This window comes from Oryzias latipes, chromosome 22 (assembly GCF_053564925.1).
Source record: "Oryzias latipes strain Hd-rR chromosome 22, Olatipes_Hd-rR_3.1".
In the NCBI taxonomy this organism is placed as follows: Eukaryota; Metazoa; Chordata; class Actinopteri; order Beloniformes; family Adrianichthyidae; genus Oryzias; species Oryzias latipes.
In genome coordinates, this window is record NC_136258.1 from 8,950,026 (window position 1) to 8,971,484 (window position 21,459).

General features: G+C 42.8%; 1 protein-coding gene across 4 annotated transcripts in view; it reads left to right on the forward strand.

Moving 5' to 3' along the window:
- Nucleotides 1–21,459, forward strand: part of LOC101163046 (protein jagged-2) — a 69,015-nt gene that overhangs the window by 44,242 nt on the left and 3,314 nt on the right. Inside the window, exons 6-25 of one of the 4 annotated variants that reach the window (XM_020713456.3) lie at nucleotides 3,692–3,822; nucleotides 5,512–5,631; nucleotides 5,701–5,814; nucleotides 8,109–8,222; nucleotides 10,660–10,773; nucleotides 11,363–11,409; nucleotides 11,745–11,918; nucleotides 12,019–12,169; nucleotides 12,259–12,423; nucleotides 12,931–13,044; nucleotides 13,514–13,627; nucleotides 13,879–13,992; nucleotides 14,104–14,220; nucleotides 14,296–14,323; nucleotides 15,093–15,178; nucleotides 16,478–16,618; nucleotides 17,641–17,756; nucleotides 17,847–18,107; nucleotides 18,608–18,739; nucleotides 20,909–21,068. In XM_020713456.3, coding sequence (XP_020569115.1) covers nucleotides 3,692–3,822; nucleotides 5,512–5,631; nucleotides 5,701–5,814; nucleotides 8,109–8,222; nucleotides 10,660–10,773; nucleotides 11,363–11,409; nucleotides 11,745–11,918; nucleotides 12,019–12,169; nucleotides 12,259–12,423; nucleotides 12,931–13,044; nucleotides 13,514–13,627; nucleotides 13,879–13,992; nucleotides 14,104–14,220; nucleotides 14,296–14,323; nucleotides 15,093–15,178; nucleotides 16,478–16,618; nucleotides 17,641–17,756; nucleotides 17,847–18,107; nucleotides 18,608–18,739; nucleotides 20,909–21,068 — 2,513 coding nt within the window. The remainder of the gene's footprint in view (nucleotides 1–3,691; nucleotides 3,823–5,511; nucleotides 5,632–5,700; nucleotides 5,815–8,108; nucleotides 8,223–10,659; nucleotides 10,774–11,362; nucleotides 11,410–11,744; nucleotides 11,919–12,018; nucleotides 12,170–12,258; nucleotides 12,424–12,930; nucleotides 13,045–13,513; nucleotides 13,628–13,878; nucleotides 13,993–14,103; nucleotides 14,221–14,295; nucleotides 14,324–15,092; nucleotides 15,179–16,477; nucleotides 16,619–17,640; nucleotides 17,757–17,846; nucleotides 18,108–18,607; nucleotides 18,740–20,908; nucleotides 21,069–21,459) is intronic. The other 3 variants (XM_011490664.4, XM_020713457.3, XM_011490665.4) reach the window with 3 other exon arrangements.

Consider the following 21,459-nt stretch of genomic DNA (forward strand, 5'->3'; position numbering starts at 1 on the left):
TCAAAGACTAACATGTTAGTCAATTATGACAATAGGTGGGAAATGGAAGTGGAATAAAATGGCCATTTAAAATAGGATAAAAAATGTCAAACAAGCTAAAAATAGAACAAATACAACAATAAAAGCCAGAATACCATGGCTTATGATTATGCATCAAGTAAAATCATTTTTAATTTGCTTCAGAGTTGAGGCAGCTGTTTGTGGGGCTGAGGACGGAAGCTGCTTGGATGCAGCGCTCTGCCAAAGGTGAAGCATCAAAGGGTTAAGAAGACTCTAGTGGTGTAGAAAGAAGCTGAGGTTGCAAACAAAGTTGGTGTTTTCTAAAAATATCCAAGGAAACCTTCGACTAACTGTTTTCATTTTTGCTCAGATTTCCTTGTAACCTGCAGAAAGCAGAGCCAGGAAGGTTTTTAGCTTTTTAGCAGAGCTACAATTTTAAAAAGTCCGAGCAGGTTGAATCAAAGTCATCGACTTTTAGGACGGAGAGAGTCTGCAGGAAAGTGAAAGGCATCTGAAGGAGTAATAGTGAAATTACAGATTTAAGGCAGAACCAGAAGAAAACATCACACGTTTGCCAGTTTCATAAAACTCAACAGGTTTTGCTCAAATCAAATTTGCAACAGTTTCTAATAACTATAACTGTAACCAGAAGAGGCTGTGAAGACCCTGAAGTTAACATGATTTCAGCATTTGATTGCAAGACCAGCTTTTTGAGCGCTTCCTTTAAAAGTGTGTCGTCCTGGCGTTCTTCATCACTGCTGGTTTAGTGGTCGGTCACTGTGCTTCACTGCAGCCCACTCTTCTACAGTGTGACATCACATGTGTGGACATCACATGTGTGGACATCACATTGTAGGTTATAGTACTACAGAGGTGGATTCTGGAGTCCTACTGATACCAAATTCATAGAAAAGCTCGGGTCTGAAGGGGTTTTTAACATGCATCATTGTGTGATGCAACCTGGAGAAATCCTCAGGGATGTTACCTACCATCATGGAGTGTTTCAGGCCTTTCAAACATCATACACTCTCTCCCAGGTGACTGATCCCGGCTTGTGTCCAGGTAGCACTACTCACCCACGGTTGCCCCCTCCTCATCCACAGGGTGCTGCTGCCTCAGTGACCTCTTTGATGACCCCAATGCTACCCAGCATGTTGAATGCTCTGCACGGCGACTGGCGTGTGACCTCGATGGGCTTGCCACCCATTGTTCTGGCACTCCTGTGTTAAATCAGCACACTTTGGCCTCTCCTTGACGATCCGGTCCTCCAAGGAGAAGGTCAATTCCACGAGAACGATTTGCTTGGAGGCTTCCGAGATGAGCAGCATATGTGGCCTCAGGGTTGTGGTGGTTTCTGGACATTTCAGCTGCTTTTCAAGGTCAACTTTTTCACCCAGTCTGGTGCTGTTAGCAGCCTGAACGGACGGCTCTAGCAGCTAGTAGCGTCTTCCCAGGCCGGACAAAGGCGAGGATATTCCTTGCTGGGTGGAGGCGAGGTGTTGGCTATTGCCTTCAGGACCTGGTCATGGCGCCAGCGGTAGCACCCCTCGCCCAGGGCTTTCAAGCAACAGCAGAGGATGTGCTTCAGACACGGTTTGCATGCTGGAGACTCCACCCATCCCCAGCAGAACATGTTGGTGGGGCTTGGTAGGACGCTGTAGACAGCCTGTATCAGGAAACGCATGCGGTCTGGCTCAGATTTCTACAACTGTGCTTATGTCCTATGCTCCCGCCTTGTCCAGGCTCACTGCTGGAAGGTGGGGAAGCAGCAAAAAATGATTCATTGAACTTAAAGCAGGATGGTGGTCATTGTTCTGCATCTGCAATTTGCACACCTGAAAGGCAGGTGAACAACTGGCCCAAACAAACACAAAACTGTCTGCGTAGTTTGAAACGAGAGGACATCCTCTCTGCTCATGTCAGACATCCTGTAAGTAATGACAGTTTCAGCATTGCAGTGATGTCCTTCTGGGTGAGCTATGGGCTGAGCTCTGCTTGCCGCTCTCCTCTTTCTAAGCTCCGGCTGCTGTGCTCGAGAGCAGCTGAGCGGAGCCCCGTCCCCGCCTGTACCTCGTTTTTGATCCCCCGTGTGAGGACATTATAGTCCATCATCAGGGCAGACACTAGATGATCAGCTGCTTGGTTTGTGTGGCAGTGGCCTGATCAGCATGTCTTCAGCTCACATCTCAGAAAACAGCGCCCACCTTGAGTGTAGTAGATGTCAAAGCGTGTCAGCGTTTGCTTCCTTCTCCATCTACCTGGTTGACTTACCCATCTGTTCTCCTCTTTTGAAACCTTTTCAAGCTGAAACAATTTTTCAAAGGTGTAAAGAAATGTGGCGTTTTGGTTTTTGTGGGGGTTCGTCATTAATCTGCTGCTGTGAGCGACCAGCTGCCCCAAGTGCTCCTTTGCAGCTCGCTGCAGGGCAACAGGCAAGGCTACTCGATCCACGTCTATTTTCAAGTGGTCGTGACAGTAAAGTGGGAAGGAGGAGGGGGTGGGGGTTGACTTGAAATAGGCCGAGAGAGAAATGACAGGACAGGTGGGACAAGGTTGCCGCTAGCCTTAGAATAACAGCGTGCTGACATACACCAACAGATTAGCTAACCCCTGTGCAGGCCTCTGCTCCAAGATGACAAACCATCATTACAGAAAGGAGCTGCTCTCCCAAGTTTGAGCTCATGACATACAAAGAATGCCAAAAGAAAACATGCAACACTTGTGGGGAGAGGAAAAATAACCTCCATCTTTCTGCTCACTGCCCCACGTCTGATCAAGTCCAAACCAAATAGACAACACGAATGACTAACTGGAAGTTATTTCATGTGTTCAAAAAACATTTTTAATCCAGGGGATTTAAACCGACTAAATAAACCTATGTGATATTGTTGAATTAATTGATAGAACATTATTGGTAATATTGAAAACAACATCAATAATGTATACCTTTTACATGTTATCATTTTATCACACTAATGGATTTCCGTGGTTTCATTTATGGCGGTGTACCAGACGGTTCTTCCTGACTCTAGCTCCTCATCCAAATATGTTTTTGCATTTTTATTTACCAAGCTGTGGTCAAAATCCAACCAGGCGACTGTTAGTGATCCCTTCAGACAAATGAAAAAACGTCCAGCACCGTGTTTTCTGGGTTTTTCAGAATTGTGAGGAATCTGGGAATTGGTGACCAACATTTTCAGAGATAAGCCGATGAGTTACAGCCACAGATCCCAGGGCTTCAGCTTAACCATTATCAGCTTTTCAACATTTAACATTATAGCTACATTTAGCTTATTATGCTCTTAATGTAAAGCAGCCTTTTTTTTAAATGATGGATAACATTAAGCAAAGAAAGACTATGACGAGTTTCATTATCTGCTGGTGGAAACTATACACATTAGAGTCTACATCCTTTGTTAATATTTTGTTTTCTGTATATTGTAAAAATCATTGACTTTTTACACTAACGTTACATTTTTTAATATCTAAATTTGCCCTTTGTAGAAAGGGATTTATTTATTATTTTCTCTGTTATTTATTCCAGTTTGGCTGCTTATGAAAGTGATAATGTCAAAAAGGGGCTGATTAATTCTGCTCCTACTTTCAGCTTTTCCAGAGTCTGGTCCGGTCTGCCACATATGTCACCGGTTTGTGTCTGAATAAAAAAATCTCTGGGTTGTTATGTTTGTAGATGCAAGTATGGATGGGACGGCTTGCTGTGCGACCAGTGCTTGCCTTACCCCGGCTGCTTCCACGGTACCTGCAACGAGCCGTGGGAGTGTTCCTGTGAGAAGAACTGGGGAGGTCTTCTCTGTGATAAAGGTCAGCGCAAACTTATTTCATTGAGTTAAAACAATGTCACAACTTCCAGTGTCCTTGTACATTCAATGTTTTTTCTGTTGAAATATCTCTTTAAAAGTTATTTTCAGAAGTGCAAGCACAAAAACTGATTTGATTCCAAAATGACCAAGCCTTTGTGGTTATGTTAAATCTAGTATGTGAGACATGTACTGCATCATTCCCCCCTGGCTCGTCTCTGCTCCTCTACCTGACCGTGAACCTCCTCTCTGCTCCTGCTCCTACACCTGGCTGTGGATCCTGCCTCTGGCTCGTCTCGCACCCCCAGCCGTCCCCCCACTCCATCTAGATGAAGCTCATTTGGTGGAATTGAAACATGTAGTTGTAGCGTTAGATAAGCTAATTCTTCTCTAAGAGTTCTGGTCCATGGCCTGTCCGTCCTGGGGGAGGATCCCTCCTTTATGTGGACACCCCTGAGGTTTCTTTGTTTTTTTCTGGAATCTGTTTATTTTTAGGAGTTTTAACTTACCGAGAAGGAGGGTCTGAGGGCAGGGATGTTAGTTTAGTTTAGTCAGTTTAGATTTTTTATTGAGTTCTATGCATTCATGATCCTTTTGATTTCATGTTTACTTCACAATTACTGGAACGAAGCCCATTGAGACGACTGTTGTTGTGATTTGGGGCTATATAAATAAAATGGAATTGAATCACAATTTTGGAGGAATGAAAATTAAATAAGAGGTTGGCTTTGCACAATCCAGCCCACAACAGCAGGGTGCAAGATGCTAGCAGGTAGGGCATGCATAGCCAAATGGCTGGTATAGCATACAGAAGCATCTGTGCTGAGAATGAGCTGAAACGTCAAGATGGGAATCACATTAGTAGGTAGTGTGGAAAGACCAGGGTAACCTCCTGTGGGACGTCCAGGTACAGAGAAAATGATAACAGACCGGACCGAGCAATCCTGGGCGAGTAGGAGAACAGGGCCCAAGTGATAGATCCCAAAGGATGGTAACTTCAGGGGAGAGTATCAAGAAACACCAAGGACTGAAAGAGGGAGGTGAAGGCGACAGAGAAGACTCAGGGCGGTGACCCCCTCACTGGGAGAATGATGATCTTAGTCCAGAAGGACTAAGGATCAGCTAAGATCCTGCACAGGACCTTCAGGCCCCAGGGGACCAGACCACTCACAGAGCGGGGGGGGTTTGGGGTTATACACACATATTTAAGAAACTAAAAATCTTTATATTCATTCATTCATTTTCTTAACCGTTTTTCCCTTTCGGGGTCACGGGGCTGCCTGAGCCTATCCCGGCCACTTGTGGGCGAAGTCAGGGGATGCCCTGGTCAGGTCACCAGTCTGTCGCAGGGTAGAATGTCCACAAACACACACCACTTCACTCTCACACTCACACCTAGGGACAATTTAGAGTTGCCAATTAACCTATGAAGCATGTTTTTGGACGGTGGGAAGAAGCCGGAGACCCCGGAGAGAACCCACACATACATGGGGAGAACATGCAAACTCCACACAGAAAGGTCCCCCGTTGATGTAGTTTTTCAGGTCCCCTAGCTGGGACTTGAACCGGAGGCCTTCTTGCTGTGAGGCAAGAGCGCTAACCACTGCGCCACCGTCTTAATAATCATTGTAAATATATCTTCTGTCCGAAAATGTTGCATGTGATTAAATGAGTGTTTAACTTTGCTGTGCAGATTTGAACTACTGTGGCACCAACTGGCCGTGCAAAAACGGAGGAACATGCATGAACACAGAGCCAGACGAGTATAACTGTGCGTGCCCAGACGGCTACTCAGGAAAGAACTGCCAGATTGGTGAGTGGGCAAATCAAAAACCAGGAAGATGTTGGAGAACGTTTAAATTTGACACGGCTCTTTGTGTAGTTGAACATGCCTGCGTGTCCAACCCCTGTGCTAATGGAGGGACATGCCATGAGGTTCCTTCAGGTTTTGAGTGTCACTGTCCTCCTGGCTGGTCTGGGCCCACCTGTGCTAAAGGTGAGAGACTCGAAAATGCACCAACTGTTGTTAAAATAAATTAAAACAAATGTTTTTTTCTGTTTCAAAAATGTAACCATATACTGTCATCTAAAACCCAGTAGCACCAGGAAAATAACCAAATACATTTGATTTTCCTTAAAGCCGGGACAGGATCTGGCAACCCTGTGACCCTGAAAGGGATGTAGCAGTTTAAGAAATGGATGGATGGACTTTCCTACATTAGATGTTTTTATTTTAACATACAACTATACTGCTTTGGTGTACCTCTCTACCAAAAGAGTAATATATGACACTGGTTATTGTAATGTAATGCTTTACTTTAGTGACATTTTACTCAGGAAATGCTCCGTATCATTATTATTATATTGACAACAAGTATGAAAACTAAGAGAAGCATATGCTTGATGAACAAACAGTAAATCAAAGATGTTGTCATCACAACGGGTCCGTATGAAAAGTAACTGTAATCCAAAGGTCCATGACGTGAACTGTTCCTGTAGGCACCTTCAGATTTTCCTGCTTAAAGCAGTTTAGCCACAAAAGGTGGTGCTGCTGCATCAGTCACCCTTTCTACTGCTCAAGTTTTGAAAGACATGCCAGATTAAGACGAGCTATTGACAGCAATGTTTTCTCAGCTAATACATTAGGTGTCAGTGCAAAATTATTCACTTACTTACAGGTGAGAGATCAAAAATGTTGACACCCCTGGTAAAACGTTCTGTCATTGGGCATAAAAAAGCCAAGGAAAGACATCAGATTACAGATTCCTTACATGTCAAATTCACTTTTTTTCCTTTCAAAATATCAGAAAACAAAATAATGGCGTTGTAAAAGTTTGGGCCCCCTGCAGAGACAGTGCCTTGTCCTGCCCTCTCTTTATTTTCGGATTTTTCTCAGATGCCAGCATGTTAGGGCTGAAATCTGGGTGAATCTAGTCTTCCTTCTACTCGTGAAATGTCTCCTGTTCCGCTCGCTGCACTCCAACCCCAGAGCATGATTGCTCCACCCTCATGCTTAACAGTTGGACAGAGGATCTTTTCATTAAACTCTGGTCCCTTTTTTCTCCAAACGTACCTTTGCTCCTTCCGACCTTAAAGTTCCATTTGAACCTCGTTGCTCCACAGAATGTGTCTCTAAAATGCATCAGGCTTGTTTCTGTGTTCATTTGTGAACTTCAAAGGTTGAAATTTGTGGCAAGGACGTAGGAGAGGTGTTTTTCTGATGATTCTTCCATAAAGACCATATTTGTACAAGTATGTCTTTACAGTAAAACAGTGTAACTCCAAAATCTGCAGGTCTTTCTGGAAGGATGGTGCAGTCTAACATGGGTTTGGACTTGCTTTATCGCAATCCTGCGAGCTGCTCTGTCTGAGATTTGTCTTGGTCTTGTTCCAGATCTTCCTTCAACTTCCACTGTTCATGTTGATGCCATTTCTTACTTACATTCTGAACAGAGGATACTGGCATCTGAAAACACTCTGTGGTTTACTTGTAGCCGTCTCCTGCGTTGTGAGCAGCAATTGTTTTCAGTTTCAGGGCTCTAGACAACTGCTTGGAAGAACCCATGATGCTGATTGTTGGGGCAAAGGTCACATGACTCAGATTATTTCAAGTCTTTAAGATTGAAGTCACCGGGTCTTCACAAACGATGATTAGGAACAATCCATGACACGGTCAGGTCTCCGCTTTTCCAAAGGGCGCAGGGCATGCAATAAATACTGCAAGGGGGCACAAACTTTTGCACACCATTGTTTTGTCTTCTGTTCATTTGAAAGTGTAAATGACAGAAATTAAACCTTTTTTTTTTTTTTTACATATTTCAAGAATGTCTCATCTGTTCTCTGATGCCTTTTAAAGATTTTCCCATTTTTCCTTGCCTTCTTTATTGCACATTAATACAACGTTGTACCTGGGGGGGCCTGACCTTCTCTACCCACTGTCCTTAATATGGCAGCAATCCACTGTCACTCCATTTGTTCAGCTAAGAAATGTTAGCAAGCTTGAAGTGGCCTCAAAGCAGCAGAAAGCTGCACACAGCATTGCCTTCATTTGTGCCTTGGGCTTGTCTACATGGACAAGATCCAGAAAGGTTACCCATTGAAGGGTCATCCATTACTCAGCTAAGCCCCACCAGAAAGGCTTTTGATTTATAAGAAGACATCTTTGAATCAGTATTGCTCTCCAGACTCTTCTTTTGTTTTATTGTGAGGGATGACAGGTGTGTACAGCTAAGGAAAATGCACCCGCTTTATGCGAGTGTGACGTTGCGTCTAACGTGAGCCCTATTTCAGACACAGACGAATGCTCCTCGAACCCCTGCGCTCATGGTGGGACCTGCATCGACATGGAAAATAACTTTGAATGCCTCTGCACTCCGTCGTGGACCGGCAAGACCTGCCAGATCGGTACGTCTGTCTGTCATGTAAAAGGATCTTTAATCCGTGCACGTTTGGATCTGCTGCCAAAAAATCACGAAAAACAGCATTAAAGGGTTCGCCATGAAAACCACAACCATAATACATGCATGTCGGTTCAGAGTTGCTGTAAAAAACCCAGTGTGTGTGTTTATGTGCATGGCACTCACGTCGACTCATGCATCATAACTCATTATAGGAGTCTGGTTTGCACAGTTACAGCATATCAGGCTGTTCTGTTGGCTAAACATTGGTGCAACTGCTTCAGTGTCATTTCAAACTTTTCTGAGTTTGTATATACGCACCCCCAGCTGAGACACTTTCTGGGGATCATCTGCAACTCAGGCCAGGTGACTTGACTGAGGCTAAAAATATTCCACAGCCTGGCAACTGCTGGCCTTGCGGCCAAATATTCCCTGCTGGGGGGGCTATCTTTGGCTCCAGACAGGCCATAACAGAGTAATAGTAAGGCTACGGTGAGGAAAACAACCCTTTGGCTTCATACAGGAAGCATTGTTCTAAGCTGTAAACATGTGTAGAGGAAGGCAGATGAAAAGCTGGGGTTAGGGTTACAACTGTCCAGAGCTCTTCCATTTTCAGAGGTGGCACTGGTACCTGAGGGAGAGCAAAAGGAGACAGGGCAGTAGTCAAGGGGGAGGTTGGGTTTTCAGGAAAAGGTCCGGGTGTTGCGTTTCAGCAGCCTAACAGGTGCCGCTTACCTCCTGGGACTGGTATAAATGCACTGTGATGGTCTGAGTGGGCGAGGCGGTGCGGCAACCGCTGCCTCTGAAACTGACCACTTGGAATGTGCAGGTTGCCCTTTAGGGAATGCAACATAGACATTAACCCTGAGGGAGGGGTATGTATAAACAGGGGGAGGGGGTGGGGGGGTGGAAAACAGTGGAAAACTTAGGAAAAAAATAGTCTTGCCACTAGAAAGTCATTCTGAAATTTCTCTAGGAAGTGCTAGCAAAAATGTTGTAGTATTTCATGGATGCCATTATGTAAAAGGATTGTCATATAAAGGCCGTGTCCCACAGCCACCACGTACATGTTGTGCATATTGCACGGAGAAAAATTGGTCATACGTGGACAAAGTGAGAAAAGTTGTAGTCTTTACGTGAAATTTTCACAGATCTATCAGGAATGAAGCACGTTAAAACCACGGAAGAAGTACAAATAAACCAAGGAAAGAACACGTAAACCAACATAAAAGTCAGATCTGGCTCAAAATTCATACATCAGTTACGTAATTTTAAAGTACCGGTTATCTGAGTCCCGTATACACGATTTTGAAGTTATACATCGGTGCACATTATTTCCAGTGAAAGAAACTCTGAATGCTTCAGGATACCCAAAACATTTTGGACAATTCCAAGCTCCCAACCTTGTGGGATCAGTTTGGAGCGGGCCCCTTCCTCTTCCAACATGACTGTGCACCAGTGACCAAAGCAAGGTCCACAAAGACATGGAGGACAGCGTCTGGTGTGATGAACTGGACTGGTCTGCATAGAGTCCTGACCTGAACCCCATAGAACACCTTTGGGATGAATTAGAGCAGAGCCTGAGAGCCAGGCCTTCTCCACCAACATCAGAGTGTGACCTTATCAATGACCTCTTGGAAGAACGGTCCTAAATTCCTAGAAACGCTCCTCAACCTCATGGACAACCTTCCCAGATGAGTTGAAGCTGTAAGAGCAGCAGAAGGTGGATCCACATCATATTGATCTCTAGGGGTTAGGGATGGGACGGTAGTTCAGTTCATATGTGAGTAAAGACAGGTGAGCCAGGACTTTTGGTAATATAGTGTACATCACGAACAAATCATGAAAGACGTGGAAAAGGCACAAAATGTACGTAGTGGTTGTGCTGGGTTGAAATGTGATTTTTTTTTTGTGGATATTATTGAAATATCCACTAATATTTTAAGGACTTTGAAAAAAAATTTGAAACAATGTGTATTTTCACTAATGATTTGTCGCCAAACTGAATGCCAAATCTATCAGGGTGTTAGATTACAAAATAAACAGGAATAGTTACAATGGAATGGGATTAAAAAAAACATTTTATGAAAGCAATTCTGCAAATAAAAATGTGCATCTTTAATATAGATCAACCTTTTAAAATAAATCATATGAATGTATGCTTGATCCGGCTGTGCAAATCAAGTGGCAGCGCAACAGTTTTCGTGCACCAGTGTTGGTCTGCAGGAAAAGTACCGCTGATAAAACCAGAGGACCTCAGCAACTTTAAATGCAGAACTCTTGTGCGTTTTTTTTTGTAGCTTTGAAAAAAACAAAATAAATAGTGAAATGTTTCTGTCATTTGAGAAAATCTCAAATCCTTGGCTGGTGATGTGTTGGGAATAAGCTGTTCTTGGTGACTGGGTAATCCAAGTGTCTTTGTTCATCTCGTCCTCAATTTTCAGACATTAACGAGTGTGCGGGAAAGCCTTGCCTCAATGCTTACTCTTGCAAAAACTTCATTGGTGGATACCACTGTATCTGCTTTCGTGGATGGGTTGGCCAGAATTGTGACATCAGTTAGTATGAGTCCAGAAAAGCTTCGGTTTCAGCCCTGTCCTGCCTGTCTGCTGCACTCACAGCTGAAGCCCAGCTGCTCAGCCCGCCAGCCTCTCTTCCACTTTTCTAAAGTTTGCTTTCTTCTCAAAACTACCAATGATAGAGTCTCTAGTTCCAGCTAAAAGCTAAAGAAGTGTAGAACTGAAATGAAATCACTTCCCTGTGATTGTGCGTTTGCGACTTTTTATTGCTGTAAAACGATGACGTTGTTTCTCAAGTGGAAGAGCAGTGATTGAGCCAGAAATGCTGGGCTTCAGCTCCATTTTCCATCTCCCACACCTCTCTCTATTGATCATTTAAAGCTGCTCCAGGTAAGTAATAGCAGAACATCGTCTCACACTTTAAAAAGTGAACATTTAAACCACTTTTTCCTCTGCAGCTCTGTTTCACTACCTGCTCTCGTAACTGTCTGCATGTCTGCTTTTGCATCACTTTGAGTCCTTGAAAACTTAACCCTTAATGGCACTAAAACGTTTCCACTCTGTAGCTGCATGCAATAGTGAGTAATAGAAATTCATCTCAATATGAAGCCCTGCTTTTCCCCCACAGATCTGAACAGCTGCCACGGGCAGTGTCAGAACGGAGGAGCCTGCAAGGTGAGTCCCCAGAAAGTTTTCTTCACAATGTTCTGCTTTTATTGCTTCATATCAAAGTGTTCATTATGTCAAACGTTTATCATTTCATATTATACCAAAAGAAGTCCTTAAGAGCATTGAAAGTTTTGCACAAATACAAAAAATACAACAAATCATTTGTACATTTTGCTGAAATATAAAATCTTGTTGAAACCTTTCCTTGTTTTTTTAAGGATTTCCAATGAATCTATTATACAGAGAAAAGCACACATAGGGGTCAACCGGGTCAACATGCAGCAGGAGTACCCCACTTATTTCCAAGTAGCCCTACATTGAATTTCTTGTCTCTACATCAGGAAAGCGCCAATGGCTACCAGTGTGTCTGCCAACCAGGTTTTGTGGGTCGCCACTGCGAGGTGCAGAGGAACCTGTGCTCTAGCGGTCCATGCAAAAATGGTGGCCACTGCCACGCTTTGTTGGATCACTTCCTGTGCGAATGCCCTCAGGGCTTCACAGGGGCAACATGCGAGGTAAGCCCTCCACACATGAACTCCAAAACGGCACTTGTACCTATTTTGAAACAGAACAGAAGGTTTCAGATCAGATTCTGTGTTTTTTTACCCCTTCAAGGTGCAGAATGATCCTTGCCGGCCAAACCCCTGTCACAACAAGGCCCAGTGTTTCCGCCGGTTGAATGATTTTTACTGTAGCTGTTCCAATGAGCATGAGGGCAAAACCTGTTCAGAAGCGAAGGACCATTGTAAGACCAACACATGTCTTGGTAAAGTCCTTTTTTTCCCAGGATGTTAGTGACTTCCAACTCTCCTCCTCTGCTCACCGAAAACCTTCTTTTCATTTCTTTCATTCAAGCAATTGACAGTTGCACTGTTGGTGTTTTCACCAACGACACCCAACAGCTTGTGCGGCGCATCTCATCCAATGTGTGTCGACCACACGGACGCTGCATCAGCCTGACTGCCGGGAACTTCAGCTGCTCCTGTGATTCGGGATTCACCGGCCTCTACTGTCACGAGAGTGAGTCATTATTCCCCTGGCTAACAGCCCAAACGCATGCACAGTCTAAATGTAGCATGCAGAAGAGGAGGCACACACACCACAGCATCCATGATACCTTTGAGTATTTTAACACCCCCAAACCTTTCTATGAAAAAAAATGGTTTGTTTAGCTTTTGTTAAAGATATGATTAGGATTATCTGTTGATGCTACATTTGGGATTTTTTAGCAGCTGTTATAAGAAATGATTGTGGCAAGAAAGTTGGAAAAAGGTCACATCAGTCTTTGCTCTGTCATATTTCACCTAAATGCAAGCTGCAAATGTTTTAATAAAACCCAAACAGCTGAGGCTGTTGGACTTTCAGCTCCTTCCGCTCGGAACTGATAGATCTGATTTGTGTAGTTTATTGAATAAAATATGACCACAAAGCTGTTTGGAATAAGGTTTTGTTTTTTTCCTTTACTTTAAATGTTTTGTTCTTAAAAACCCAGGTGACCAAACCCCAAAATGAACTCTTTGCCTGCAGACATAAATGACTGTGCCTCCAACCCCTGCAAAAATGGAGGCACTTGCATTGATGGGATCAACTCCTTCCGGTGTATCTGCCCAGGCGGCTGGGAAGGCCTCCTCTGTGATTCTGGTGGGTGTGGGGGGTGCAGCGGGGAGGTGGAATGGGCTTAGCAGGTATCAGTGTGTCGTTTAGGTTAGTCTCTGAGACAAAAGGAGCAGCTTAAAACCTCAGTGAATTCCAGTGCACTGTTATTAAAAGATGTTTTTTTTAAAAATGGTCAGATTAAAGTAAAACACTTCTGCCATAAAGAGATGCCAAAGCATCTCATTTACGGTAGCTGGGTGTAAATATCCTTGTTTTTTTCCCCAAAGTTGTCTTGCTTTAGGATAGTCAAATGTTTTCAATATATTGCAGACTCCTTAAAATCAAATTCTTTTTTTTGTTAGTATTTTAGATTTTTAATTACAGTTTTATATAAAAAAAAGATTACAATAAACTTACAAAAAAATAATATGCTTTTTACCTGATAAAAAGGTGTTGCTTTTGCTAACACAAGAGACTTTGTGCTTCTTTGATTTGCTGATGCGTCTGCTTTCAGAGGTGAACGAGTGCAGCAGACTTCCCTGTCAGAACGGCGGCCAGTGTGTCGATCTCCTCAACGACTTCTACTGCAACTGTGTGGACAACTGGAAGGGGAAAACCTGCCACTCACGTGAGCCTTTGACACTTTTAAGAAACAGCATTAAATACGTCTGAAGAGGGAAACTGAGTATTTACACATATTGGGAGGTAGAAAGAGTTAGCGGTAGTATTTGTGCTTTGTTCTAAGATGACGATGCCCTCACGCTCTGTTGTTCAGACATGTTTGTCTCCTCTGATGTAATCCTGGCTTCGGTAAATGCCCACCAGCGCTGGAACACAGCGAAACATTTGCAATCGTTTAGTCATGCTGTCTCTGTTCAGGTGAGAGTCACTGTGACTCCAACACCTGCAATAACGGAGGGACGTGTTACGACCACGGCGATTCCTTCGTGTGCAGCTGTCCTGCAGGGTGGGGAGGAAGAACCTGCAGCACAGGTGAGACACCGGCTGGACGGATCATGATCAAGCACTTTGATACCAGCATGGAAGCTGAATTCGTTGCTGTAATCCTAACATTTTAAAAAATGACATATTTCGAATTGTCAGGCAAAAACAACTCTTGTGATTCGAGTCCGTGTGAGAATGGCGGGACGTGTGTCGGGGCTGGAGACTCCTTCACTTGCATTTGCAAAGAAGGCTGGGAAGGGCTGACGTGTACACAAAGTAGGCTCTCTTCCTTCATCTTAACAAAAGTGCAGTAGCTCTGTTTTGATGCATAAAACATTTTATCTTTTGCAGATGTTGATGACTGTAAACCACATCCATGGTAAGACTGATCACTTTCTCCATGAATTGTGCATTTCCTCTGATTATCAACCATCATTTATGGCTATGAATACTGTTAAAATGCACATTGGACTGGGTGGAGATTTCACTTCTCTGCTTTTCTCCACATTTGCTGGGTTTAGTTGATGACCTGGAGGTTTACAGCTGTTTATGAGTTCCAGATGTAGAACCTTATAGTTACTAAATAATGTTATCCCTGAGCTCCAAAACCCTAATTCACATTTTCCCTAATATTTTATTCTATTTGCTAACAGGGAAAAACATTTTTTGACATTTTCACATTTATTACTAGTTTGATTGTTAAGCAGTAATAAAGTGAAATAAAAACAACCTATTTTTTAATTGATCAAACATATTCTATGCATATTTTCAGCATATTTCACTAGATTTTTACAATTTAAAAGTGTCTTCATTCCGACCGTTAAGGATATGATAATGACCACTTAGGGTTTCTTTTCACCAAAAAAACATTTTATAATTCACAGCTGAGCATGTCATCAGCTTCTACAGTGACTTTGGGGCTGAATGGGCCAAATATACAATTTCAAATGTGTTTGTTCATAGTTGTCTACTTTTTTGTGTCACATGTCTTTCCACAAAGAGTATTATCTGTACACCTTATGTCCTCTTAGCTACAAATTTTGTATCTATTTATGGGAAGCACTTTTAGGGGTGTTCAACCCAAAAAGACAGTTTGAGGTCAGTTTGACACCCTGCAAACCGAGCGTTTTTCCATGTCTTCCAAACAGCTACAATGGTGGCATCTGCATTGATGGTGTGAACTGGTTTCGCTGTGAATGTGCACCAGGATTTGCAGGACCAGACTGTCGCATCAGTAAGTATCTAGAGATATCTACACGCACCGGCACACCTGTCCACCTGCTCATAAACGCAAATGTTTAATCAGCCAATCAGATGGCAGCAACTCAATGCATTTAGTCATGTAGACATGGTACAGACGATCTGCTGCTGTTCAAACCAGCATCAGAATGAGGAAGGAAGGTGATTGAAATGACTTTGAACGTGGTTGTTGGTGACAGACGGGCTGGTCTGAGGATTTCAGAAACTGCTGATCTACTGGGATTTTCACCCACAACCATCTCTAGGGTTTACAGAGAATGGTCAAAAAAAGAGGAAACATCCAGGGAGCTGCAGTTCTGTGGATGGAAATGTCTTGTTGATGCCAGAGGTCAGACGAGAACGACCAGACTGGTTCCAGCTGATAGAAAGACAACAGGAACTCAAGGAAGCACTGGTTCCAACCAAGGTCTGCAGAAGAGCATCTCTGAATGCACAACATGTCCAACCTGGAGGCAGATGGACTACAGCAGCAGAAGACCACAGCGGGTACTGCTGCTGTCAGCTAAGAACAGGAAACTGAGGCTACAATTCCCACAGACTCACCAAAACTGGAACATAGAAGATGGAAAACATTGTCTGGTCTGATGAGTCTCCATTTCTGCTGCCACATTCAGATGGTAGGGTCAGAATTTGGCCTCAACAACATGAAAGCATGGATCCATCCTGCCTTGTATCAATGCTTCAGGCTGGAGGTGGTGTCATGGTGTGGGAGATGGCACACCATGACACCACTTTGGACCCCCCATGGTGGAACGGGAGATCGCCGTCATGGATGTGCGACAGACAAATCTGCAGCAACTGTGTGATGCTGTCATGGACCAAACTCTCTGAGGAATGTTTCCAGAACCTTGTTGAATCTATGACACCAAAGAAAAATGCAGTTATGAAGGGAAAAGTTCATTGGCTAGAACCGGGTCCAACCCAGTATTAGTAAGGTGGACTTAATTAAGTGGCCAGTGGGGTGAGGGTGGCTGGGCTGTGGCCGGGGTCAGGTGACCCTGGCAGTAAAGATTGTTCCTGATTCCATCTGGATGACGAATTTCTTGAATTAGCAATTGGTAGCACTTCTAAAGGCACTAAAAATGTGTATAATGAACTAAATAAAATAAGAATTCCTCACTATGGTGAAGCAAATATACAGTATAAAGTTTATCGTCACAGCAATGAGAAAAAAAAATCAGTTTTGCATCTGTATTTGCTCTTTTAGGGAAACTGAAGTTTTTTACTCACTCTCCATCATCTGTGTTTTTGAAGTTCACTAAAGTACCGGTAGTTTCTTTTCTTCTCTATTCTCTTGAAGACATAGATGAGTGTCAGTCGTCTCCCTGTGCTGATGGTTCTACATGCGTCGACGAGATCAACCGTTACCTCTGTGTTTGCCCTCCGGGAAAGGCTGGGCCTCGCTGTCATGAGAGTAAGCAAAGCAAATCCCTGTGGTGTTTATAACTGCCTAAATAATTGCATCCATAAAGACTGGTTTAATGCTTCCTTTATTCAGGTTTGAAAGATCCTGTAAGCATGAGAAATGGGATTTGTTGCATCAGATCTTCATTTATTCAAACCACAGCAACGTTGGTGAAATGGCCACCTATTAATCAGCCATCTATGAAAGAAAACCCTCTGATACATTAATTGATGTGAGAGAGAAAGGCTGTTTGTCTAAGAAATTGACTTTGGTTTTTTCCACTTTCCTATCCAAATAAGTCCAATTTCAAATTGGCTCCTTGAGTAGCCTGTAGAGTGAGGCACAGCCTTTCCTGTGTCATGAAGGCCCATCGGCCTGCAGTGACAACAAACCACAAGAACCAGCCGATATAATGCAGGATCTCAAATTGTACTTTTGTATATTTCAGTTGCTGCGGCATATTTAGAGTTGGTTTTGATCCAACTGAGCATCTCCAATGCACCATCCTGAGTAACTTTAATGTCTTTCTAAAAAAAACCTTCTCTAAATCTCTAAGCTGAAGTGTTCTGAGGACTGTGTACCACCTCCTGGATGCTGTCAAAAGAGCATCTCCTTAACCCGTAGGTGTGTTCTACGACTGCTTTGAAACCAGTTTCATAGATGAGTGGAAGCACCCCAGCGTTTAACACGCCTGTTTTTGATGGAGTTTGATAGAAGCTCCTGGTTCCATTTTTAGCCATTAGCCTGATGTCCTTTTCCCCTAAAACTGTTCCACTGGGATGTAGGACAATGAGATGTAACCAAAACTCTTACCAGTATGTCATCACATTCTTACGTAAAACACAAGTGGTTCACTGCTTTTAAAATGCATTCTCCAAATGTGCTGCTTTTTCTTTTACTAGCATAACAAAGCAACGTTTAAGACTATCATGTGTACTGAAAAAAAATTCAAAGTGATCACAAAGTATCGTTAAGCGTCCTAGGTTCCCTCAATTTTTAAGGCGCACATTTCTAATTTTATTCTCATCCAGTGATTGAAGTGGTGAAGCCGTGTCGTCACAGTGGGCTGCAGTACCCTCATGGCAGTCAGTGGGAGGAAGAGTGCAACTCCTGCCAGTGTGTCAATGGAGATGTCCACTGTACCAAGGTAGATGACATATGATGTGTGCTTCAAGGGTCCTGGTGTTCATGAAAAACCCCGTTTGGGCTCTAAACCCACCCAACATCTCTTTTCCAGGTGAGATGTGGTCGGCGGCCCTGCCTCCTGGAAAAGTCTTCATCAGCAGCTGAAACCAGTGCCCAGGCCTGTCCTGGGGGTCACGAGTGCGTCCAGCATCCGTTCCTCACTTGTCTCTCACCACCGTGTCGTCAGTGGGGGGTGTGCTCAGCACCTGACCCCTCCCCAGCCCCTCACACTCAGTGTGAGCCCAATAGTGGCTACCTGGACAACCGTTGTGCTCACGTCACGCTCATCTTCAACAAAGACAAAATACCACAGGTAAAGCATTTCCATGGATTCAGTGTGTCCAGTGAACAGATGGAGGTCTTCCCCCATTTTTTTTAGCAGGCACACCTGTATTAATCAATTCCTAACATTGCTTTTGCACACCTCATGGTTCTCATTCCTTCTCTTCCTGCACACATTGCCAAGTTTTCCATCTTCATCCTGTAACGTCTTCGATCATAACCAAGCAACACACAGAGAAATGTTTTTTTTAACCAACTGAGTAGTAGGTTTGTTTTTTTGAAAGATGAATAATTCCCTGTACAGATGAAAGGAGACTCATCTGCTCTGGCAACCAGTGCCAACCGCCAAATGATTAAGAAAAACGTAAGAACACAAGAGGTTCTGCTGAGCTACTTCACATCCATACTCATGCTCCAAACCATCAGACGGATGAGGGGGGGTTCAGTCAACACACGCCACTGGGTCTTCGATCGTCCTAAAGAGAATCTTTGCCTCGTCAGGCACTGAAGCGTGTTTTGTGTGGATTTCAGGGAACCACAGTGGAGAGCGTCTGCTGGGAGCTGAAGTACCTCCCTGTGACTCGGATGCTGGCTACGGAGCATGTGCTGCTTATCCTTTGTGATCTGTCGTACTTGAGGAGTGACGCTGTGGAGGTTGCCATGGTGAATATCCCGTTTTCCATGCTCTTTTCATGTTTGTTTTTTTAGTAAATCTAAATATTTTTCAAGTAATGTTTCCAAAAAAAAAAAGCAGAAACAACCTGATGCCTTTTGTTTCTTTAAATCTTTGCTGTCAGCTTGTATTGAACTGGAGCATTTAATTATTTTCAAAGCATTGCATTTTTGTTGTTGTTGTCTGTCTCTCCTTGCTGGGCACCAGATTTTAGCTGAATCTCTAATCACATCACTTAAGCTTTGGAAACCAGTCAGTACTGAGCAGGAAGGAGGAAAACACAAAGCCTGCAGGCTTCTGTTATTGAACCAAAATAGGATAGACCGCCCCCCTACAGACTCATGTGGTTGCATTTATACATAAGCGGTTTGTAATTGAAAGTATTTCTTCTACTATTCAGTGAGATAGTAGTCTAACCCAAATCATCTTAAACATCTGATCCCCGTCTCTAAAGTAGAGAGGCGATAGCCGCCATGTGTTCATACACTTTGGTTTTGACTTTTTAAAGACCACTCCAATCAAAATTGTGTTTTTAACGTGTTCTTGTAGCATTTTTCTTATCATGGAGGACATTTATGAAGAAAGTTACGATTAAAACAGCATTTCTGAGAATGTATTTAAACAGTTGTAAATAAGGAGCAGACGAAAAAAACACTGTTGGAAAAAGCTTGTAGCAGTGATGTAGAAGTTACAGTGGGCGGGGCCAAAGTCACGTGGCTCCGCCCCTTTCTGATTATCCACCTGCAGACCAATAGATCCATGAACTTCTTTGTTTTCCTGGAAACTGGATCTAAATTGGACGGATAGATAGATCTGATATTGCTGCCATTTTTGTTGCAGGGATCATGTTAGATTGGGAGGGGTTGTAAACTAGCAGGAGAGAATGTGTAAACAAGGGGATGATGGGACAAAGGGAGGGGCTTACTACGCACCAACATCCACAACTCAGAGGGGACTTTCTAAAGATCTCCTGCTGCTCTGCAGAAACTATGTCCTAGAAAATAAAACATTTTAGATTTAGGCTAAAATGACATAATAAGAAGGAAAAGATGACTGGGAACACTTTGAAAATAAATCAGAAGATCGGAGTGGGACTTTGATTACATGTTTTTGTTTAAATAAAATAATTTCCAAACGCAAACATTTCTGGAATGATGATTGCTCGAGGGGACTTGGGCTCCTAATGGTTCAAACATGACTGAACTTGAAAAGGAGCGTGTGGAAGAATTTAGAACCACTATTATATTGTTAAAATATGTAACCATGAATAAAAGTTGTTATTTTTGTTAGTGAAATATTGTTTTCTTGTTTTAAAATTGTATTATTTTATAATAATTATTACCAATAGTGTTGTTATTGTTTTATCTTGGGGTCAGTTTCCAACAGTCATTGTCACTCGTCTAGTAAAATCAATAATTTACCTTCTGTTGAATTATTCTTATGAAAATGTCCTAAAATTGTTTTTAAAACTTTCGGAGCTGTAGATTTCTGACATTTGTCAGCTTTGTCCTTTAGTAATTAGAGGTTGAAATCTTGTGTTTTTGGATCTCTAAGGATCTACACGTAACTCGTTTCTGTTATAGTATGAAGAAGACCTCTACTGCCACCTACTGGACATTTAGAGGTTCTAAACTCTGTGTTGAAACAAATAGAAAACTATAAATGAATAAGAATACTAAGCTAAATGTAAGATACAAAACATAAAACCGGAAAAAGGTTTACAATCTTTTAAATCTTTTCAATGTCAAGAATCCTTTTAACAACGAAAACTTTGTAATAATGAATTATTACAAAGTTTTTGTTGTTAAAAGTATCAGTCAAGGTCTATATGTCTTTGGTTATTCCTAATAGTTTAAACAAAACTCCTGGATTCATATAGAAAACTACTGATTAATTCTAGGAATGATGCTGTTTCATGGCAAATATTGACTTTCAGCAGCAGCTTTGCAGTATTAGTGGATATGAACGTGTATGGAGGACAGTAACTCCCAGCTTAGACTCATGCAAAGGCACATCAAATGAACTAAAAATAACTAGAAACATTGCTTCTGACTCTAGTGCTATGCAGAACTTTGTCAAATATCAGACAAAAGATTTGGGATTCAACTCTCACTTTTTGCATAAATCCCTCTCCTGTCTTCTTTTTTTCATCCCTTTAGTCTTTTGAGAACAACAAGCAGCTGAAAGAAAGTGACTGCAAACAGGTGGAGAAGGCCGTCGGCGCCATCACCGGAGCTCTGTCCAAACACCACAACAGCAGCATCTTTGCTGCTGTGATGGAGGTCAACGTTGAGATGAGGGTGGAGTGTCCTTCTGTGGGTGAGTCACCCACTTCCATCAACCACATGATTTTAGAAAGTACTGCGAAGACATACACAATCAAGACGGACAGTCCTGTATTGTTCCAACCCGCTAACCTAACCTAACCACCTTTTAGTAACACAAATTAAGATAAAACCGACAAACTTTGATTTTTGTTCGTAGGGCTGTAACAATTCATTTGGTTGACGAAACGATTCATAATCCATATCGGTTCGTTAAACAATCCAATTCTCTGACCAAAAGAGGATCCAGATCATCTTCATCCAAACTTCCAGCAGTGTGACTCAGACAGAAATTCCTGATACTGAACAGTTTTCCAGATTCTTGGATTTCTTCCAGATCATCAAGTTTAAATGAAACATGTGTCCAAACAAACAAGTAAACTAGA